A 19,521-nucleotide genomic window follows, 5' to 3' on the forward strand; every position below is an offset into this window, starting at 1 on the left:
AAGCTAAAAATGAAAAGTCAACAGCTAATAGCATATCAGTAAATATCAAAGAAGTTGCAGAGAAATGTGTGACAAGAATAATCGGCTAGAGATGAAACTGCCACTTATTTTCCCCAGGTGACTAAAAAAATAGGTCTCTGAAAGTTTACTACTAACTAGAAAATAAAAGTGATAAAGATGATAAACAGGTTATATGACTGCTAAGTGTGCCTTTTAGCCATCCTCTTTTGATAGTGAAACTCCAACATGTGTGTACAGTTAAATGAAGGTCAGAGGTCAAGGTGGACCCTGCAGGGCTCTCTACACCACTCTTTGAGCCATGGGCCAAGACGTCGAGGCACAAGGATAAGGCTGCCGGTGGTGTCCAGACCAGACTGCACACACTGAGTCCTCACCTCGACGCCGTCACGCATGAGAGCCTAAAGCTGAGCTTTAAAGAAGCAAGCTCACCACTGGCAAAAGACACCCGGGTCCTTCCACAGATGAAGGGTAACACAGTGTGGCCCATCCACACACGGTTATTCAGTCTTAACAAGGAAGGAAATTACGACACAAGCACAGCAACGAAAGAACAACGTCAAGCTCCGTGAAGTCAGCCAGTCACAAGAGGACCACGGCCACATGAGCCTGCTCACACGAGGCCCCTGGCGCAGTCAGACTCGGAGACAAGCAGCAGGAGGGTGGTTTCCAAGGGCTGGGGTGCAGGGCAGGAAGTAGTGTCTAGTGGGGACAGAGACTCAGCTGGAAAGGAAAGCGTGCTGGGGATGGGTGGAGGTGATGGCTCCACAATAGCAAGAATGTACTTAATGCCCCTGAACTGCCGCTTAAAAAACGTTAAACGGCATATTTAATAGCTTTTTGCATATTCTACCACAATAATGAAAAAAGAGAACTCACCTTTGAAGTTGCCAATATACAGGCCAGGCAGGATCTATGGGGAGAAAGACCAGACAGAAGTGTTACAGGTTTCAGTCTGATGGCATTCGTCACAGAGGCTGGGCCCTCCCAAGGCCTGTGCCCACCACACCTACCTCCCAGCAGCTTCTCAGACAGACCAAAAGGTCTCCTTGTCTCCAGGCCTCACAGTGTTCACCACATTCTGAGTCCAGCCCCAAACCAGAGTCTCCACAGCCCGTCCTCTCGTCCTGCCTCCTGTCCCCCAGCCCCTCTGCTCCGGGCTCCAGCACCCGTCCGCCACCATCTGAGGACTTGCACCTGCTGTCCCTCCCCTCCTGCTCCCCATCCTTCGGGCCTCAGCTCCAACTCACAACCTGGGGAGGCCTGACCTGAGCCCGACACCCGTGCCTAGGGGGCTCCTGCTTCAGTGCCCCCATCCTCTGTGCTCCCCTCACATGAGACTGTCGTGGGCATCACCAGGTGGAGGGCAGTCCCCTCTGCTGGGCTGCAGACCCAGAGCCCAGCCCAGGGCTTGGCCCATGATGACCATTCAGTAGAGAGTTGCTAAATGAGTGAGTGAACTGTCTAAACATGCAAGTTAAGAAGAACACACATTTACTCCAAAACATCTACTTCTTCTAAGGTTCTCAAGCCAGAATCAGATTTCTGGAAAGCCCCAGGGTTGACACAGAGATTCAGCAGATCTGAGATGAGAATGGGTGACTGCAGGTCACAGGTACCCCCCACCTTGCAGAATACGAAGCCAACCTCCGCCCTGCAATACTCTGTATGGAAACTCTGAAATCCAAATGCAGACAACCCCCGGGAAGCTACACCGCCATTGTGATTTCCAAGTGTGCACAGCACACTGGCCGTGGTGACACTTCACTGCAAGCCCCGTGCCCTGGCGACACCCCGGTCAGCCACCACCAAACACTCCTCTTGGCCTGTCTGCTTCGCACTCCCTCTTCTCTCCACTCTCAGTAAGAAAGCTGAGAGCAAGGGCAGTAATGTTCATCAGCTGTGTGGATTCTTTCGAGCACTTTCCTGACACCCAGCTGCTGCTAAAAAGTGACTGCGGGGACCTACTAGGACACAGGCTCAGCGTCTGTGCTGGGAACCGTGGGACTAATTGACCAAGATGGGACACTCATGAGAGTGAAAAGAGATTCTGTTAATAATCACTCCAGGACAAGAGGCAAAACCCAGAAGGGACGTGGGCACTGGGCCTTGTGGTCACTCTGGCTGACTCAACAAGCTGGGAGCCAAAACTGGCTTGGAAAGCACCCCAGGGGACTGAAGGCCTGGGTCTGTTGCCGCCTGAAGTCACAGACTGAGGCAGGCAGGACTCTCCCTGGAACCAGGAAATACAAAACTGTGTCTCAGAGGAAACCCCGGCATCCATTGCCAAGGAGATAAAGCACTCAACAGGTCTCTCCTCCGACAGTTTGTGGAACTCTCCTGCGAGCAAGGGCGGAACAGATAGTGCACAATTCCTGTTCTAAGATGGAAGACCAATGCAAGCTCACCCAGGAGACAGCTCAAACTGCATTCCCTGGCAGCTCTTGCCTGTGTGGGGCTTTGTCATTTCCATCCCCAGCCCCCAGGGCCTGTCCTGTCTTTATGAGACATTCGAGGGCAAAACCAGCACAGTTCTTTTCACTGATGGGGACAAAGACAGCCTCCCGGACCAAGCGTTGCTCAGGCTCCTTTGAGTCTCCACTGCAGGCCTGGTCCTTGGCCACACTTAGCAAAGAATCCTGCTAAGCCAGTTGTCAAGCATCCACCTGCTCTTAGTATCAGCCAAGCTCCTCTTCCTCCACCCCTGGCATCTAACCAAGTTCCGTCAGTGATCTTCCATCCATTCATCTGCCCGTTATACTGGGAGTGGAACCCCATCTCTCACTTGTAATGTCTTGAATAAAAATCTTCATTGTCATTTTTAATGTGTTGAAATTATTTTTCTTTCATAATATTGACCACGAAAGTCTCCCAATTCACACAGCTGACAGTTACGACAGACCACACCATAGTCGCAGAGCAGGTCTGCCTGCCCGGAGAAGGCAAGGGCACCCCACTCCAGTACTCTTGCCTGGAAAATCCCAGACGGAGGAGCCTGGTGGGCTGCAGTCCATGGGGTCGCTAAGAGTCGGACACGACTGAGCGACTTCACTTTCACTTTTCACTTTCATGTACTGGAGAAGGAAATGGCAACCCACTCCAGTGTTCTTGCCTGGAGAATCCCAGGGATGGGGGAGCCTGGTGGGCTGCCGTCTATGGGGTTACACAGAGTCGGACTCGACTGAAGCGACTTAGCAGCAGCAGCAGCAGGTCTGCCTGCCCAGAGTAGCAGAACAGGCTCCAGTGGATGGATGGTTTACTGAGCTCTGGTCACACATGGACACCCTCTGGGCAATGGGGATGCAGTGTGACCAAGAGAGACTCGGCCCTGCCAATGTCCCACTTCCCTTGTTGAGCCCCTCGCCCAGGAAGGAGGAGGCACTGTGGCCACTCTGGGGTCCCCAAGGGCCTTTGGGGGCCCCTGATGTCCCAGAGGAGTGGGCCAGGAGACAGGAGGATGGGCAGGGGAACGGTGGAGATGGCCAGCCCTGCAAGAGGTGGGTCTCTCCTGGGAGCGGGCGTGGAGGAGGTGACACGGAGGGTGCAGAGATGGGCAGCCCTGCAGGTGTCCAGGGCTCTAGATCAAATGCCACTGAGATGCTGGGTGTGTGGGGCTGTTAGAAGGAAGTATTTGTATTTACTGTATCTCAGAAACATCCAAATGAGTACGAAGGAACGTGTTCCTTGGTGCTCACCCTGGCGGGGTGCTGGGGTCTGGAGGTCAGGAAGGACGTTTCCATATAGTGCACACACATTACTTCCATTTAGCTTCTTCAGAAATTCAAGTGGGCTATTTGGGGAAAAGATTCTATGACCCATTTTTCCTTCCCTTCTTTGTATTTCTACTATCTTCTCTACTAAACATAAGCAAATACGTTTCATATTATCTTTAAATAGAAGAAACAGGGGTGTGTGAATAGCTCACCTCTGGGCTCTGCTACCCTCGAGCCACGACTCTATGGTTCCTGAACGAACCCCTTGGCGCTCTCCTCCCGAAGCTCAGTCCCCTGTACTCCACTACCCCCAGCCCCGTCGCAGCCCTTGGCCCTTGGCTACGGGGCCAAGGACCCCAGTCTGGAACCTCATAGGCTGCAGAAGTAGCCACTGAACTTATCTATTTCATCAAATTAACCTTTGAAAGTCACATTCTCGTTGGGTCCTCTTCTAGATCAAAATGTTCAATGGCAAACCCTTTCCCAAGAAAATGGAGGCCAAACGGAAACTTTCACCGTGGCCTCCTGCCCCTGAAGGACCCCAATTCTCTTCAGTCTCCACCAAGCCAGACAGCCCAGACTCCCCGACCAGTTCCACCCTGGAATATCGCCTGCTCTGCTCCCAGTATTCTCACTAGAGAGGGCAGAGACCCTCACTGCTTGGGGTCCTTCATCCCATGAGTCTGCTCAAGGGTTACAAACCCTGCAACTGACAGCTGTTTACTGGTTTCCAAGACTTGGAAGCCCCTACTTTGGAGCCTGGTAGGCTGCACCAGCCCCCAGCCCACCGGCTCCCTGCTACAGCGGCAGCAGGCCTCCATGGCTGCTCCAGGCTGGAGCCGAGACAGCACAGCACCCACCAGCACCCTGCCTGGTAGCGGGGGCCCAGGGCTGGCAGAACCCACAGAGCTCACTGGCAGTGGCAGCAGCAGCAGCACCTTGGAGCAGCTGCAGAGACGCTCTCCCCAGGTCAGTCCTAGAATCGGCTCCTGGCAGAGTTGCCTGAATCTGGTTCTCTAGCCCTCCTGGCCTTCTGCCGTTTCAGCTCAAGCAGATGCATTTGGATTCTACTGCTTACAACCAGGCATCCTGATCCAAGAAGGCAATGGCACCCCACTCCAGTACTCTTGCCTGGCAAATCCCAAGGACGGAGGAGGCTGGTAGGCTGCAGTCCATGGGGTCGCTAAGAGTCGGACACGACTGAATGACTTCACTTTCACTTTTCACTTTCATGCACTGGAGAAGGAAATGGCAACCCACTCCAGTGTTCTTGCCTGGAGAATCCCAGGGACAGGGGAGCCTGGAAGGCTGCCGTCTACGGGGTCGCACAGAGTCGGACACGACTGAAGTGACTTAGCAGCAGCAGCAGGCATCCCGATGTAGGCCTTTCAACCCAGAAAAATGCACAAATGTAAATAAACTGCACAAATCTTCAAGCAAGTCACAGGGCAGCAAAGCCCTGCCCACCTGGGAAAGCAGCCCCACCAGCGCTGCAGGGACCACCAGGAGAGTCCGCCCTCCTCTGGGCATCACTCCTGCCTTGGTCAGCACTGGCTTCCACGCCTCCCTGGAATCCCAACCAGTCTGCTCCTCTGGAAGCCGTGGTGCAGGCCTTTGTCCAGCTCCCATCTGATCCACTGACACAACTTCTTAGAGATCCCCTACCTCTGGCTTTGTCCCCCAAAGGGCTCCTGAACCTGCCTTCAAGGTGCCAAGTTGACCATGTGACTCCAGATTAAACTCTTCCCAGGGCTCCAAATAGCTCTGGGAAATTAGATACCTCAACAAGAGCTGTCCTTCAGGGATGGAGGTTTCGATGCCTTTAGCCTCCGCCCCACAGCCCGAGGTGATGAGGCAGAGACACAAGTCAGGCTCCCCAGCTCCAGCACCTAGGTCTCATGGGAAACATCTCCATTTTCAAACACTGTCAACTGTATATTTTTAAAAACCTTAAATACTGTGATAAATGACTATGACCCCTATACGATGCCTGCATCATATCTGTGAATACGCTTTCTCTAAACCTGAGTGGTTGCTGCATGATCGGCAGATCACTACTTAGGTAAATGTCTCTTCAATGAATGAATGAACAACATGAGCCAGGTGGGAGGGGCCACGCAAAGAAGAGAGAGATGGAAAACCACTGTGGATGAGGCCTGAGAGATCCTGCTTTGCCCCTTTCTGCTCTGGGAAGGTCGGTGCCCAGGGCCAAACGACGGCAAGGACAAGAGGTCTGCCCTCACCAACATCAGGGAGGCAACTCACTCGAAACCATGCAAGCTGCACATTTATATGCATTTAAATATTTTAATTGTAAAAAGAGGACAGAGTTGTGTGAGTAAACTTTCAACTCCATTTTCCAGACGAGGAGAATAAATTACAGTTTCAAGGGCTGGAAATAGAAAGCAAATTGCATGCTAAGTTGTTCAGTTGTGTCTGACTCTTTGCGACCCCATAGACTGTAGCCTGCCAGTCTCCTCTGTCCATGGGGATTCTCCAGGCAAGAATATTGGAGTCGGTTCCCATGCCCTCCTCCAGGGGATCTTCCCAACCCATGGATCAAACCCAGGTCTCCTGCATTGCAGGCAGATTCTTTACCATGCGAGCCAACTGCTCAATCCCAATTTCTGTAGTTTCTTCCATCAGTTCAGTTCAGTTCAGTTGCTCAGTCGTGTCCGACTCTTTGCGACCCCATGAATCACAGCACGCCAAGCCTCCCTGTCCATCACCAACTTCCGGAGTTCACCCAGACTCACGTCCACTGAGTCGGCGATGCCATCCAGCCATCTCATCCTCTGTGGTCCCCTTCTCCTCTTGCCCCCAATCCCTCCCAGCATCAGAGTCTTTTCCAATGAGTCAACTCTTCGCATGAGGTGGCCAAAGTACTGGAGTTTCAGCTTTAGCATCATTCCTTCCAAAGAAATTCCAGGGCTGATCTCCTTCAGAATGGACTGGTTGGATCTCCTTGCAGTCCAAGGGACTCGAAAGTCTTCTCCAACACCACAGTTCAAAAGCATCAATTCTTAGGCACTCAGCCTTCTTCACAGTCCAACGCTCACATCCATACATGACCACAGGAAAAACCATAGCCTTGACTAGACGAACCTTTGTTGGCAAAGTAATGTCTCTGCTTCTGAATATGCTATCTAGGTTGGTCATAACTTTCCTTCCAAGGAGTAAACGTCTTTTAATTTCATGGCTGCAGTCACCATCTGCAGTGATTTTGGAGTCCAAAAAAATAAAGTCTGACACTGTTTCCACTGTTTCCCCATCTACTTCCCATGATAGAGTTATAAAACAAGATCCAGGAAAGCTAGAGAACTGGCCATTGACAGGGAGAGAAACTACATTTTTGTTTTCAAGGAGAATAAAAAGCCCATAAATATTTAAATATCTACATCAGTCAGCTTCAACTCAAACTTAAAACTCTAAATATTTGACTGGTAGGTTTCCCCAGTATAACTGGTGCTGGTAATCCCTAAGGACAAAGAAAGAGAAAATGAAATGAAACAATGTTCTAGCAGGCTCAGGCTCCTCCTGGCTCATGGAGGGTGAAGTGGCTGATCAGTGACATCACCGAGAGTTGGGGCTCAAGCCAGAATTGAGAACACAGGGGGAGTGAAGTCATCACCCCATGGCGAGAAGTAAGGACAGGTCAAAGAAAGTCTGTATGTGCCATGTGAGAATGTCCTAGGCTCTAAAGGAAGTCCTTTCCCTCTGCTGAGGGTGTTGACGCCCTATCGTCTACCTGGATGGCTGCTTGTCACTCAGATCTCATTTGAGATGACTGCTCTAGGAAATGGCAACCCACTCCAGTATTCTTGCCTGGGAAAACCCATGGACAGAGGAATCTGGTGGGTCCATGGGGTCACAAAGAGTAGGACATGACTGAGCGACTAAAATAACAACAATAATCTGTACTTTGCAATTTGCAAAAAAGGTCTTCTAGTATATTCTCATCTGTTTCTCCAAGAATCTGGGTAGTAATTGGGGGAGGCAACACTGTACTCATTTTAAAACAAATAAGGAGACTAGCTAAGCAAACCACCATCCCTACGAATCAAGGGCAATAAAGAAAGTGCTGCTTAGGAACACTGAGGGACTTGTTCAAGAACACACCCATGCAACAGCAGAGTGGTGGACACCCCAAATTAGGCTTTCTGACAGCTACGCCCCTTTCACAACAGTGCACTTCTCATAGCAAGGCAATGCAGTCAGGGAAGGATCTACCTCCCACTACCAAGAGCAAGTCTCCCATGAAAGACTAGGGTAGCCTCACTTCTACCAGGTAGGCTGCTTTCCAGGAAAACAGGGCAGTGAGGAAGAAAGAGGTCCCTTAACAACACTGATGAACTGAGCCAAACCTGGTGCTCACAAGCTGCCCCAGGATGGCAGTGCTCCAGCCCACTGTTAGGTCATTGGTTCTGGCTGACAAGATAAAAACGTGCACATTTCTCTAGTATGATGCTTAGCCAGAGAGATCTGATTGTTGTTTTTAATCAGTTATTATTGTACTTAAGACTAATAAGATGAGAATGAGGACTTTTCTTTACAGGTCCTTCCCCAAAAGATGTTGTGGTCAGACCCTGGAGAAAGCTTGGACTCAACTAGGAATTTTCAAAGACTCCACAGAAACACATTTGCTTGCAGCAACCTGTTGAGTTTAACCTGATCCTACTTGAGGCCTTTAGCAGCACAGCTAGGCAGTCAGTATGAAGAAAAGAGCCAGGCCACCGGGCCTTGAGTCCAGGCTCTGCCACTCACCCAGTGGGTGACTCTGGCCTGGGCACCTGTAAATGCCTAGGGATGGAATGGCGGTCTGGGGTTCGATGAGTTACCCTATGTGGTGAAGTTCAAAACAGGCCTTGGCACACACCTTGGCCAGTCTTGGTTGCCTAACCTTCCCCTCTCCTCTTTATCCGTATCAAACATGAAGGAAGACAGGAGATGGCTTTTTCCTATTTTACAACTAATTTGGGACTCTGGGGAGCTCTTTTCAGGTTATTTTCCAGCGTCTTTAGAAATCACTTGGATTAAACTGGCGTTCTAGTTTAAAGTAAAGACTTCTACTATCCTCAAAATCAGTGGCAGCTGGGTTCAAAACCAGTTCCGCCACTTCCTAGCTTTAAGACCTCAGTCATGCCACTTAATCTGAGCGTCCATTTCCCAATCTGCGTAAACAGTCAGATAAGGCGTACTGACCTCCTGGGGCTACAGTGACAAACCGCAGGCACATCATATGAGACTCAAAAGAAGTCCACCAGTGCTGTGCTCTTTTCTTTGTCTCCTCATCATCTTTAATTGCCCAGAATGCAAACACCTCTTCCCCTGCCCCTCTAGAGCTGTGTAGAATGCTATGTACACCTAGCTGACATGGGCACAATATGCTGCCACATAGGAGACTGGCATGTGTTGATGAGAAGACCCTCCACAGGGACATGGATCACAAATAAAAACTGCTGTATTCAAAACAGTAAGAACAGAATCTGCATTGCTTGGTTCATAAGTTCTCCTTGGCCAAGGATGACCGATTTTTGTGAGATGGGAAATAAATCTTGTGCCAGGCACCTCAGGACCCACACACACATTGCAAATTAAGTTTTCAGTTCCAAGGGCATTGTGTTCTAACCTACAAATGCTCTTAGAAAGGCATTTCTGTGGCCAGCACCTTATACTGCTTCCACTAGATCTGCAAATCAACCACTCCTGTTCTTACAGAAGAAATGAAGCCTAGTTCCAAGTCACACAATAACACATGAACACATTCTAGTTAAGGTTTTTAATTTCTGGCTTCCAGCAATCTACTTTGCCACCAAACAATCTTGCAACTTTGAGCAGTTCTTCAGATCTCAGCTTAAACATCTTTACTCCACATGATCCTTGGCCTGCACTGAACGCTGCTTCCAGGCTGTGCTCATCACATCTATTTCTGACTCTATCCTCTGGGGCCTCCACTCCTCTTGACCGTGTGTTTGTTCTCTCTCTCAAGTCACACACACATGCACACGCACACAGGCTGTCATGCAATACAGTAGCCATTAGCCACAGTGACTCTGAGTACTTAAAACGTGGCTAATCCCAAATGAGGTGTCATTTAAGTATCAAATATACACCAGACTTTGAAGACTTAGTACAAAAAATATATATACAAAAAGTGATTTTTATCTATTAGTTAAATGTTGAATGACAATATTCACAATATATTTCAGTTAAATAAAATATATTATTAAAATTATTTTTACTTTTTTAATGTGGCTACTGGAAAATTCTAAATTACACATATAGCTCACATTATATTTCTATTGGGCAACTGCTGGTCTCTACTGAAGGTTTCATGAAAGACCTGTCTGTGTCATTTACCACTGCACCCCCCACCTTGGTCCCCACAACCAGCACCTAATAGTAAGCACACAATAAAAACTCACTGATTTAATGGTGTCTCCAAATCTCTACCCATGTTTCCCCATCTCTACCTTGGAGATACTGGTTCTACTTACAATACAAGATGATTATGATAATAACATTAATAAGAAACATACTGCTTTCTTTGAAAGGTAAAAATCATGTATGAAAAAGACAGCTTTGGCTAAAAATCTGAAAATAATTTTGAACACTTAGGCAATGATCTGTATCCCTAAGTATGTTCTTTCAGTTTTAATAGAAAAATACTACAAATTAAATGCTGAAAAAAGTGGAGAGTGAACACCTCAAGTGGAGAAAACTAGGAAAAACACCAAAATAAACCTGAGGCATAATCACAACTAATGGGAAGGCAAACAGAGCCCACTGCCTCGCCGAAGACCCTTCAAGGTTCTGCTTTCACTAAAAAAAAAGTTCATGGTGCCGTGCTAATGGAGACATAATGCAAGTATTTATCCAAGAAACAGTCTCTTTCCAAACTTGATTACTGTCACCCGCCTTCCCTCCAAAAAGCCCTCGCAAGGAATAGGACCCTGGTTAACAAAAACCTCTGGTATGCGGGCCTAAACCGCGCACTCGACCTTTGATAAACTAAGTCTCAATGACACGGTGAACGTGGCAGGTAAGCAGTTGGGCAGGTAGACAGGACACTCCCTGCAGCACCTTCACTGCCTGCCTCGGCCGCGGACACTGAAGGAACCCCGGGGCCCACGAGTCGGCCGTGGACCCACCCAGCAGGACAGCTGAACCTGCACGGACCCTGGGTGAGTGTGGTGCGCGGGGAGGAGAAGAGGACAGTCCACCCTCTGGTCCAGGACCACTTCAAAGACCCGAGAACAGACAGTTTTCGATGAAGGCTTTTTAAAAAAAGTTCTGTATTCTTTTCTTTAAGCCGGCAGTACCAGATCATAAAATCCTTCGCCGTGTTTGCCCCACGCAGCTGGAGTCCGACCCCCTCCCCGGCAGGAGAGGCACAGCAGGGAGGGGTCTGGGCAGGGAGGGCTGGAGGGCCGGCCGAGCAGAGGCGGGGAGCAGCCGCACGACCGCGATAAAGCAGCTTCGAATCTGTGCCCCACACCGGGCAGTTACAAGCACCCCAGGATTTAGGCTTCTATCAACTTTTCTGTCCGTAAGAAAAAGTTATCCGCACACGGTAAAAAATCTGGGAAGAAGACATTACGGAAGAAGAGACACTTATCTCCTCCTGTTAGTAATGACGTGGGCGGTGATGCTTCAGGAGCTGAGTTGGGGGTGAAGCGGGAGGTGGGGGGACAGGGGGGTGGGGGGAGGAGAAGGGAGAAACCACAGCCCTCCCGGCTCAGGCCGCCGCGCAGGTCGAGCGCCGCCCGCCCGGAAGCGCGGCCCGGCCTCGCGGCGCTGGCTCCCGGCCCCGCCCTCTGGGCCCGGGCGCTCGGGGCGCCCCTCGCCGCAAAAGCCCCGCGCAGGGAGGCCGGGGGGGGCAGAGGGAGGCGCGGGGACACGTTACCTTGTTCATCCCATTCCCCATGGCGGCCGCGCGGTCTGGCCCGGGGCGCGGCGGCAGGCGCAGTCAGGGCATGCGGGGCGGGCGAGGAGGAGCGCGCTCCCGCGGACCAACGGCGGAGCCCGCGGCCGCCCGGCCGGTCCGACCGCTCGGCTCCTGCCTGCCCTCCGCCCCTGGACTTCCCGGCCGCCAGGCAGAGGCGCCAGCGCCCCTGTGGGAAGGGGTTCGCGACGTCCCCACCCACCACCGCCCCCCAGTGAGCTGGGCGCCTGTCACGCCGGACCCCCGGACTTGTGGACACGACTCCTTGGAGGCTGGGCCAGGGCAAAGGGATTTGTCTCCTGGGGACGCTGGGGGGCGGGGACAGGGACAAGACTCCTGGGGTCGGAGGCCTCCGGAATTACGGCTCCTCGGCGGCCGGGCCAGGAGACTGGGGACTGGCGCTCCTCGGAGGCCCGGGCCAGGGCGCACGCGCACCCCAGCCGCAGCTGCCGTGCGCGTTCTGAGTCTGGGCGGGGCCGGTGGTCACGCAGGCGCGCCCCGACCCGGTGGGGAGAGTCACGGAGGCTCCCCTGGGATCACGGTCACCAAAACTCCCGCAGGCCTTTCCCCGGGGAGACTGGGGGCCTGTTACCAGCAGTCACCGCCCTGCCTTGACTGCCTGGGTGAATCAGGTGCTAATCAGAGCCTTGGTCTTGGCAGCTCCCCTGTCTGGGTTTTCTGAGTGCGCCCGATTTAGGCCGGGTGGGGGGATTCCTACGGCCCTGCCCCACCCACGAAGACCGAGAAGGCTCACCCGGTGGCGAAAGGTGGGCTCGGTGACTCATCTCTGGGATGACCTCACCTCCCGACCCCAGCAGAGCAGATGTCCGGATTTGAGACCTCATACCGTGACTTTGGACGGCTAGTGCGTTCCCTTCTTCAGATTATATACTGGCTCGAGTAGGTGCTTGGGTGTGTTGGTTCAGGTGCTTCTGGAAAGCCCCTGCCCTTGCTCAGCACATGGTCATGTCCGCACCGTGTTTCTGCCCGGAGTGGAGTACTCTCTAACACAATTGTGTAAGTATTCTGCACTCCTGCTAAACTCCTGACTTCTTCCCTGCAGACAGAACCCTTGAATCAGGGTTTCATCTTTCTTTTTTATATCCTCAGCAATGCCCTGCACCTAGCGGACGCTTGATACTTGTTAAGTGGACAGATGCATCTCTGGTACGGCTGAGCTCACCGGGATGACCTCATTTCATCCGCTCCTCCTTCCTCCCAGAGTCACAGCCACGCAGACTTTCTGTGTTTCCTTGAACCTGCCACCCTTGGTCTCATGATCACTTGACCTTGTCCTTGAGCCTTTGCATGGCCTGTGCTCTCTAACCAGCTGTCTCACTGTGTCACTGGCTCTTCTCTTCGATGTCTCAGCTCAAATGCCGCCTCCTTAAAGAGGTTTTCCTAACCACCCAGTCCAAAGCAGATCCTCCAGTCACTCTCATATTACTCTGTGCAGTTTTCTTCATAGCACTTAACATGATTAGACACTCTCATATTTATTTATTTTCCTATATCTCACTAGAACACCCTCCAGAGGAAAAGGGCCTGTCTTTTAAGGGTCGGTTTTATTCATATGGCCAGGAGCAGTGCCTGGAACAAAACAGGTGCTCGAAAATATTGTTGAATAAATTAACGAATTCCAGAGGGCTGAGAAAACAGTCGTGTGGTTCTAAGGAGTGCTGACATTTTGCAAAGAACTCCACCTTAGTCATTTCCCCCCTTGTTGATGTCTTCTGGGCCAAACAGGTACCAGAGCCTCGTGTGTAGGAAATGCCCCCTCAGCGTGCTCCCACCTTGTCCCCGTGGGTAGGATGGCACGCAGACCAGACAGCACCCTCCCTGCCCCTTGCTTCTGGAGTGTTCCTTCCCTCCTGCCTTGACATCCTCTTTTCCCTCTGACCTCCCAGTCACCTGGGCAGCTCCTCCTCTGCTCTGTACCATTCTTACTTGTGTAGGCAGCACAGCATGGTTACTGGACTGCCTGGGGAATCCCAAGACCAACCTCTGATCCTAAGTCTCAGAGTGCTATTGGGCAAGATGATCAACTTTTCTGAACTGTGTTTTTTTTTTTTTTTTCCTCCTGAAAATTTACAAAGATCCTACCCTGAAATCAATGAATGACTTTTATTTTCCTTCTCTACTGTGCTATTGAGCTTGTAGTAGTCAGATGAACTTGTGAAATCACAATTCATAAGTTAGTATTTTGCCCATAAATAACAGATCCACACCCAGTTTTTCTTCTGCCATTCACTTGGAACATTTTCTTTCTCTTATTTCTCATAAATTTATTTTTCTAGCTCAGATCAGCTGCTTAGCAATCTCTCTTAAGCTCAGAACCAGCTCTGGCTGCCTCCTAACCGTCAGAAGTGGCACTCTGGCCTACATTCAGTATGGCCCTACAAGACTTACATGCCCAGAGCGCATTTCAAATTCTGCTTTTTGGTTAAATGAGAAAAGGTGAAAGCATTAGCATCAGAAGTCAGAAGAGTCAGTGTGTATGAGTGTGTGTGAGTGTGTGTGTGAGTGTGTGTGTATGTGTGTGTGTGTGTGTGTTGGGGAAGGTTTTCCATAAGAGAGAGTCTCCCTGTACTGCATCCACCTCCTTGAACCTGACCCCACCTAGTAATCGCCATTGTCTTGCAGTTCAAGCTAAAGAAAAGGAAAAGAGAAAGTCTGACCCATTTTGACAAATCCTGGTTCTCTCTCTTCATTTTCATAGACCAGAGATTTTCAAGTTCAGCTCTCATGCTGAGCTGGTATCAAGCAATTTCCAGGCTCCTTCCTGTCTTCCTCCTCATTCCATAAAGCCCCTGATAATGGAAAGAAGGGAGAAACAAAGACACCTAGAAGAAACTGGCTTTTGTCACATTTAAGGTAGAATTTGTTCATTTGTGTTCTCTCTTATTAATAAAATTGTTAAGGCATCATAAGCCTAGTGGAATTTCATGCTGCTGTTTCCCTATCTCTCAGCACAGCCAGCATCACAGATTTTGGCAGCAACTCTCCAACAGAGGTTTCATGTGTGCATAATGTGGAATGGTTACTAGTCATGTGGGCCAACCAGAACCATGCACATGTGGTTAAGGATAACCAGTTAGTGGTGTGTTTAGTGAGCAATAACTTTGAACTTTAAGGTGGGAGTGGGTAAAGGACCACAAGCAGAAGTTCAGCCATTAGAGCCAGCCGAGCCCTTTGGGGTGTTACTGACGGTTCAGAGAATTGAGATAAACCTTGGCGTGGGCAGAAAGTAGTTAAGTATGTTCCTTTGCTTTTTGAACATACTGTGGTCCAGAGTGTCTCAGCCTCGGCATTGCTGACATTTGGGGCTATCTCTTTTTGCCTGTGGGGTTGTCCTGTGCGCAGTGTGGTGTTTAGCAGTGTCCCTGGCCTCTGCTCCTGTGTGCCAGCGCCGCCCCCCACCAGATGATTGTCGGAAGAGTCTCCAGCCCCAGAGAGCAGGTGCGCCTCCTGCCACTACCCTCTGTGCAGTGGGGTTACAGGGATATCTTTTAGGGATGAAATGTCTTTATCGGTGTCTCTTTCCATCTGTTTCTCCCACTGATAACCGCTTAAATACATACTAATAGATAATGTCAACCCTCTGCAGCAGCCTCAGGCCACACTGTCAGATTAGAGCAAAGTAAGAACAAGAAGTTAAAATGAAGAGCTAATTAGCCAAAAACATGACTGAAAGTTTTTTATTTAAAAGCTGGGACCTAATGAATTGTGGACAGAAGTAAAAGGAAGTGGAATCTATAACTACTGAAGCAAAAACACAAAACATTTTCTCTGCTTCTCCAACTGCCTAGAAAGAGAATGGGCATCCAGTTGACTGCTTGATCATGAGGGTGGGCCCTTCAGTGACCTCAGCCTTTAAAAGGTCACTGATTTCCAGCCCTCCACACACACTCTCCTGAATATGAACTTGGTTTCCTCTTTCCACTTAAGAAGTTTGGAGACCTCAGATCTCAGAGCCCTGACTTCTGAAGAGGGTGGTGTCAGGGGAAGACAACAAGAGGAATGAATACCCAAGTAGGTAAACAGGGCAGAGAGACGTGAGAGAGAGCCTGGGAGAGGTAAATGGAGAGACCTTGGCATGCATATAGTTGGGAGCCTGTTGACGTGGAGTCCCCAACAGAGTTGGCAGAGGATGGCCAGCTGTGGAGGAATGGAGCTGTTCAGCAAATTATAGAGCAGAGCACCAGGCAAGGGGGAGCAAGACAGAGCCCAGGTTCCTAACGCTGGAGGAAGGTGACAGTGTTGTCAGCCTACGGTCATAGCATGTTGTGTGTAGGTAGTACTAGGTTTCCAAAATTGCAAGCTTCATGGGAGCAGGGACAAGTTGTCCTCAATCTTACTCTCCAACACCTGAAATAAGCCCTGCTGTGTGGGGAAGCGTTTAGATGTTTGTTGATTGAAGAGAGAAAATACGACTGGGAGATTGTTGCATTTATCCAGCTGCGAGGTTCACAAATAATTATCCCTTCATTTGCCAGCTACTCTGTCAATGCCGTATCTCCCTGGTGGGGCTTTTCTACAGCAGCACAGTTTCCCAGTGGGGTGGCTGTGATCTAGGAGTGACTGAAGTTCTTTTGAAATCGATGTTGTGTCTACTGGAGAGAAAGAGACAGAAGTAGGGAGGCGAAGGAAGGAGATGAAGGGAGGGGAGGCATTTCCCACAGTGTCTTCAGAGTTGCTGTAGTCTTCCTCCTGATTTGCAGCCATAGCTGTGGTCGGCAGAGCCCAGTACAGGCTGCAGTTCCGCCCTTGACATCCTGTGTTCTCTGAGCATTGGTTAGGAAGCATTCCTGGTTTATGAACATCATCTTGCCGCTTGGCTGTGGTTCTTTTTTTTTTTTGTCTGGGATGGTTTGCATTTCCTTCTATCTGGATGGTCTACCTGAGACAACAAACAGGTCCTTTAAAACTTTCTATGGTGAAAAAAACAAAGGAGTCTTCACAGTTGAGGATCCCAGCCCAAAGTATCTGACAAAATCTGAACAACCAGTGTCTTTTTAGGTTTAGTCGAATAATTGTCTTTTTCGCCTTTGACGGCTTGGGCCTTGCCTTTCACTCTAGCTCATCCAGGCACACACAGAGTTGCACTCTTTGTAGTTCTATTTTCATGATCTCCAAATCCTCATAAAATCCTATTCAAAATGACCACATGACTGCAATCCAGTGGAAAGGGATAGTCCCTAAGTGTCCCTAGTCAGAGGATCCCGTCTGTCTGCATTTACCACACCTACGTATCCAGCTGCCCTCTTGGAGGCACACTTCTGCTTCTTCAAATGCCTTTGGGGGTTGGGGCAGCCCGAAGTGATAGAAGGAAAGGGCTGCTCCCCTTCAGAGGAACTGACCCCCATCTGCTAAATGTTACTCTGCAGTTCTTTCCTACTGAAGAGCTCATGTTGGTCAGTTTTGTTTGTTTGTTTTCTTCCCCTTTTATGTGAAACAGAAATTGAGTGGATCTGAAGACATTAAAAGGTGTCTGGGTAGGGGGCTGGAGGGAGAAGGGGGTTTCCTCAGAGGATGGAATGTCCCAAGAGAAATCTCACTTATTGTGGGGGGGAAGTCCAGTTCATATTACATAATGGCGTCACTGTTCAACACTCTGTTGACAGTTTATTAATGTTTGTCGGTATTTTGATTAGTCATTCGTCTTTAAAGCCCTGCGCATTACAGAAAGACCATTACACATGAAGTGCTCCTCGGGCTCGATGACAGAGCGGGATCGTTTTCTTACCCACGGCAAGCACTGGTGGCTTCTCACTGACCACCTCTTGGTCTGCAGGGGGCTGTCTGCCTCCACCCAGACAGGACGGGTTCGGTCAGCGCGGCAGCTGCCGTCCAAGCCCACACGTCCAGTGCTGTGTCCCGCACTCTGCCAGCCCTGCCACGCTGCATGCCCTTTCTGTGCAGGGCTTCCACTCCAGGCTGCAGGCACAACCGCTAGCACAGGAGTAGCTGCCGCAGGGAGGACAGGGTTACTCAGTGAACAGGAAGTGAGGGTGTATTTCTCTCACATCCAGTAACCCCTGAACGAGGGCAGGGGGCCTGTGGCCATGCACGCCCTGGTTCACCAACACACAACTTGCACACCGCACAGGCTGGAGCAGCTCTCCATCTAAAAACACCTGTACTTGACTTTATACTGACGTCTTTATACTTGACTTTATGTAGTCTTTATACTTGACTTTATACTGACGTCCATTTCTCTCCCATTCTGCTCCAAAGTATAAGGGAGTGCTTATTTTACCACTCTTGTCATTAAAGCGTCCATGATGGTGTTTTAACCCTATCAAGGGCACAGTTTTGAAGGGGATATGAGATCTCTGTCTCTAAACAGAGAAAACTTTGTGACTTTTAAATGGCAGTCCCCCTCCCGCTTGTCACAGTTCTGTGAGGCAGACCAAGGACAAGTGCACTGTCTGTTAGAGACACAGATGACTGATCCATCAGACAGTATGACCTGTGGATATCTTTCCTCAACGCAGTGCTTTCAAAAACATGTACAGTTTTTTGAAGTATAGAATTTACCATATTGTTTTGGTTTCAGGTGTACAACAAAGTGATTCAGTTTTATATATATATATACACACACACACACACACACAATTTCAGATTAATTTTCATTACAGGCTATTACAAACTATTGAATATCATAAAAATGTGCAATACGAGGTGAACTTTTGCTTTTAAAATCTCACTATTTTCATTGCAGTCATAACAACCAAGCCAGTGGGGCAGGAAGCTCTCTGCTTTGTGGTTGTTTTATTCAAGCCATGTATGAAGTTTCTTTCTGTTATAAAGGTACGTGTGTGGTTTTTTCCTTGAGTAACAGCAACTCTAGAACTTCAGAGTCAGTATAAGTGTTGTTCTGATCGCCAGAATCACACATCTGACGGTGATAGGCTCAGAGTGAAGGGCCTCCTCTGTGGGAGGCAGACTGTGCTCTCTTCTAGTTATTGAATAAAGTTTCACAGAGTGGAGGTAATAATCCCTTAGCCCTCTTTACCTAGTTTCTAAAGAAATACTTGGTCACTTTCTGTTCCTTTTAGTCGTAAACATTTTCTTATTCATAAAATGCTCAGTTGTCACGTAAAGAAGAGGGGAAGTTGGGTCCTTGCACTCGGCGTAGAGTGTCTTTCACGAGCGGACCCTTTTGTCCAGTGTGCCCTGGGTCTCTTTCTTTCTGAAATAGGTGTCCTGCTTCCTAGGAGCCCTTTACTCCTTGGCCGCGGGACAACTGGTGACCCTTGATCTGTGGTGTGTTTGGGAAAACGTACATTGGCTTTAAACGAGAGACAATACTTAATTGTTGTTTAAGCAATTGGTTTAAATTGTTTACACTGGCTTCCTGTTTATTTACAAATGGCTTCCTGTTTGTTTACAAATGGCTCCAGGCGTGCCACGTTGGAAAGGAGCCCTGCTTCCTCCACTACAGGATGGGTCTGGCGGTTTCCAGCAGGCACTGGTCTCTCCTCTGACCTCGTCATTGGCAGCTGGCACTTGCCAGAAGGGAAGCATTGGTTAAAGAAAAGTCAATGTTAGTATTTCTCCCTGAAGAAAAATACATATTGATCTTTCCCAAAACAAATCAATAGTTGTGTTAAGTTCAACTTGAGTATTTGCCATAGAAACTGCCTCAGAGCAACCATGAAAGCCTAATAGATTTTCCTTAAAATATTAAATCGAAGAGATCACAATGCTTTAATGAGTATTTATTTCAAGGGAAATAGGCTCCTAAAAGTGGTTAGATTTTCATAAAGCAGGAGGTTTGAGTACAGAAGTGTTTTAATTCATACCCTTCTTTCTCCTCTCACACCCTCACCGCTTGCTCTC

The 19,521-nt window shown here is 49.4% G+C and overlaps 1 protein-coding gene and 1 long non-coding RNA gene across 9 annotated transcripts in view; one reads left to right on the forward strand and one right to left on the reverse strand.

Annotated features, from left to right (window-relative positions):
* DUSP22 (dual specificity phosphatase 22) overlaps positions 1-11,778 on the reverse strand; it is a 49,226-nt gene extending 37,448 nt beyond the window's left edge. For all 4 annotated transcript variants that reach the window (XM_086370961.1, XM_086370962.1, XM_086370960.1 and 1 more), the window contains exons 1-2: positions 11,638-11,778; positions 898-931 (exon numbers count right to left, since the gene is read on the reverse strand). In XM_086370961.1, coding sequence (XP_086227087.1) covers positions 898-931; positions 11,638-11,658 — 55 coding nt within the window. In that variant the 5' untranslated portion in view covers positions 11,659-11,778. The remainder of the gene's footprint in view (positions 1-897; positions 932-11,637) is intronic.
* LOC147347888 (uncharacterized) lies at positions 11,717-19,385 on the forward strand. 5 transcript variants are annotated; one of them, XR_015152915.1, is made up of 5 exons: positions 11,742-12,693; positions 12,787-12,843; positions 14,396-14,550; positions 18,401-18,489; positions 19,083-19,385. It is a non-coding gene; the product is annotated as an uncharacterized LOC147347888 (long non-coding RNA). The 5 variants fall into 5 exon arrangements; XR_015152914.1 differs by lacking the exon at positions 12,787-12,843 and having other exon boundaries at positions 11,726-12,693; XR_015152917.1 differs by lacking the exon at positions 14,396-14,550 and having other exon boundaries at positions 11,741-12,693.
* The last annotated feature ends 136 nt before the right edge of the window (positions 19,386-19,521 follow it).

Source organism: Bos grunniens, chromosome 23, assembly GCF_055505025.1.
Source record: "Bos grunniens cultivar Pamir isolate PY7600 chromosome 23, Bosgru_T2T1.0, whole genome shotgun sequence".
In the NCBI taxonomy this organism is placed as follows: domain Eukaryota; kingdom Metazoa; phylum Chordata; class Mammalia; order Artiodactyla; family Bovidae; genus Bos; species Bos grunniens.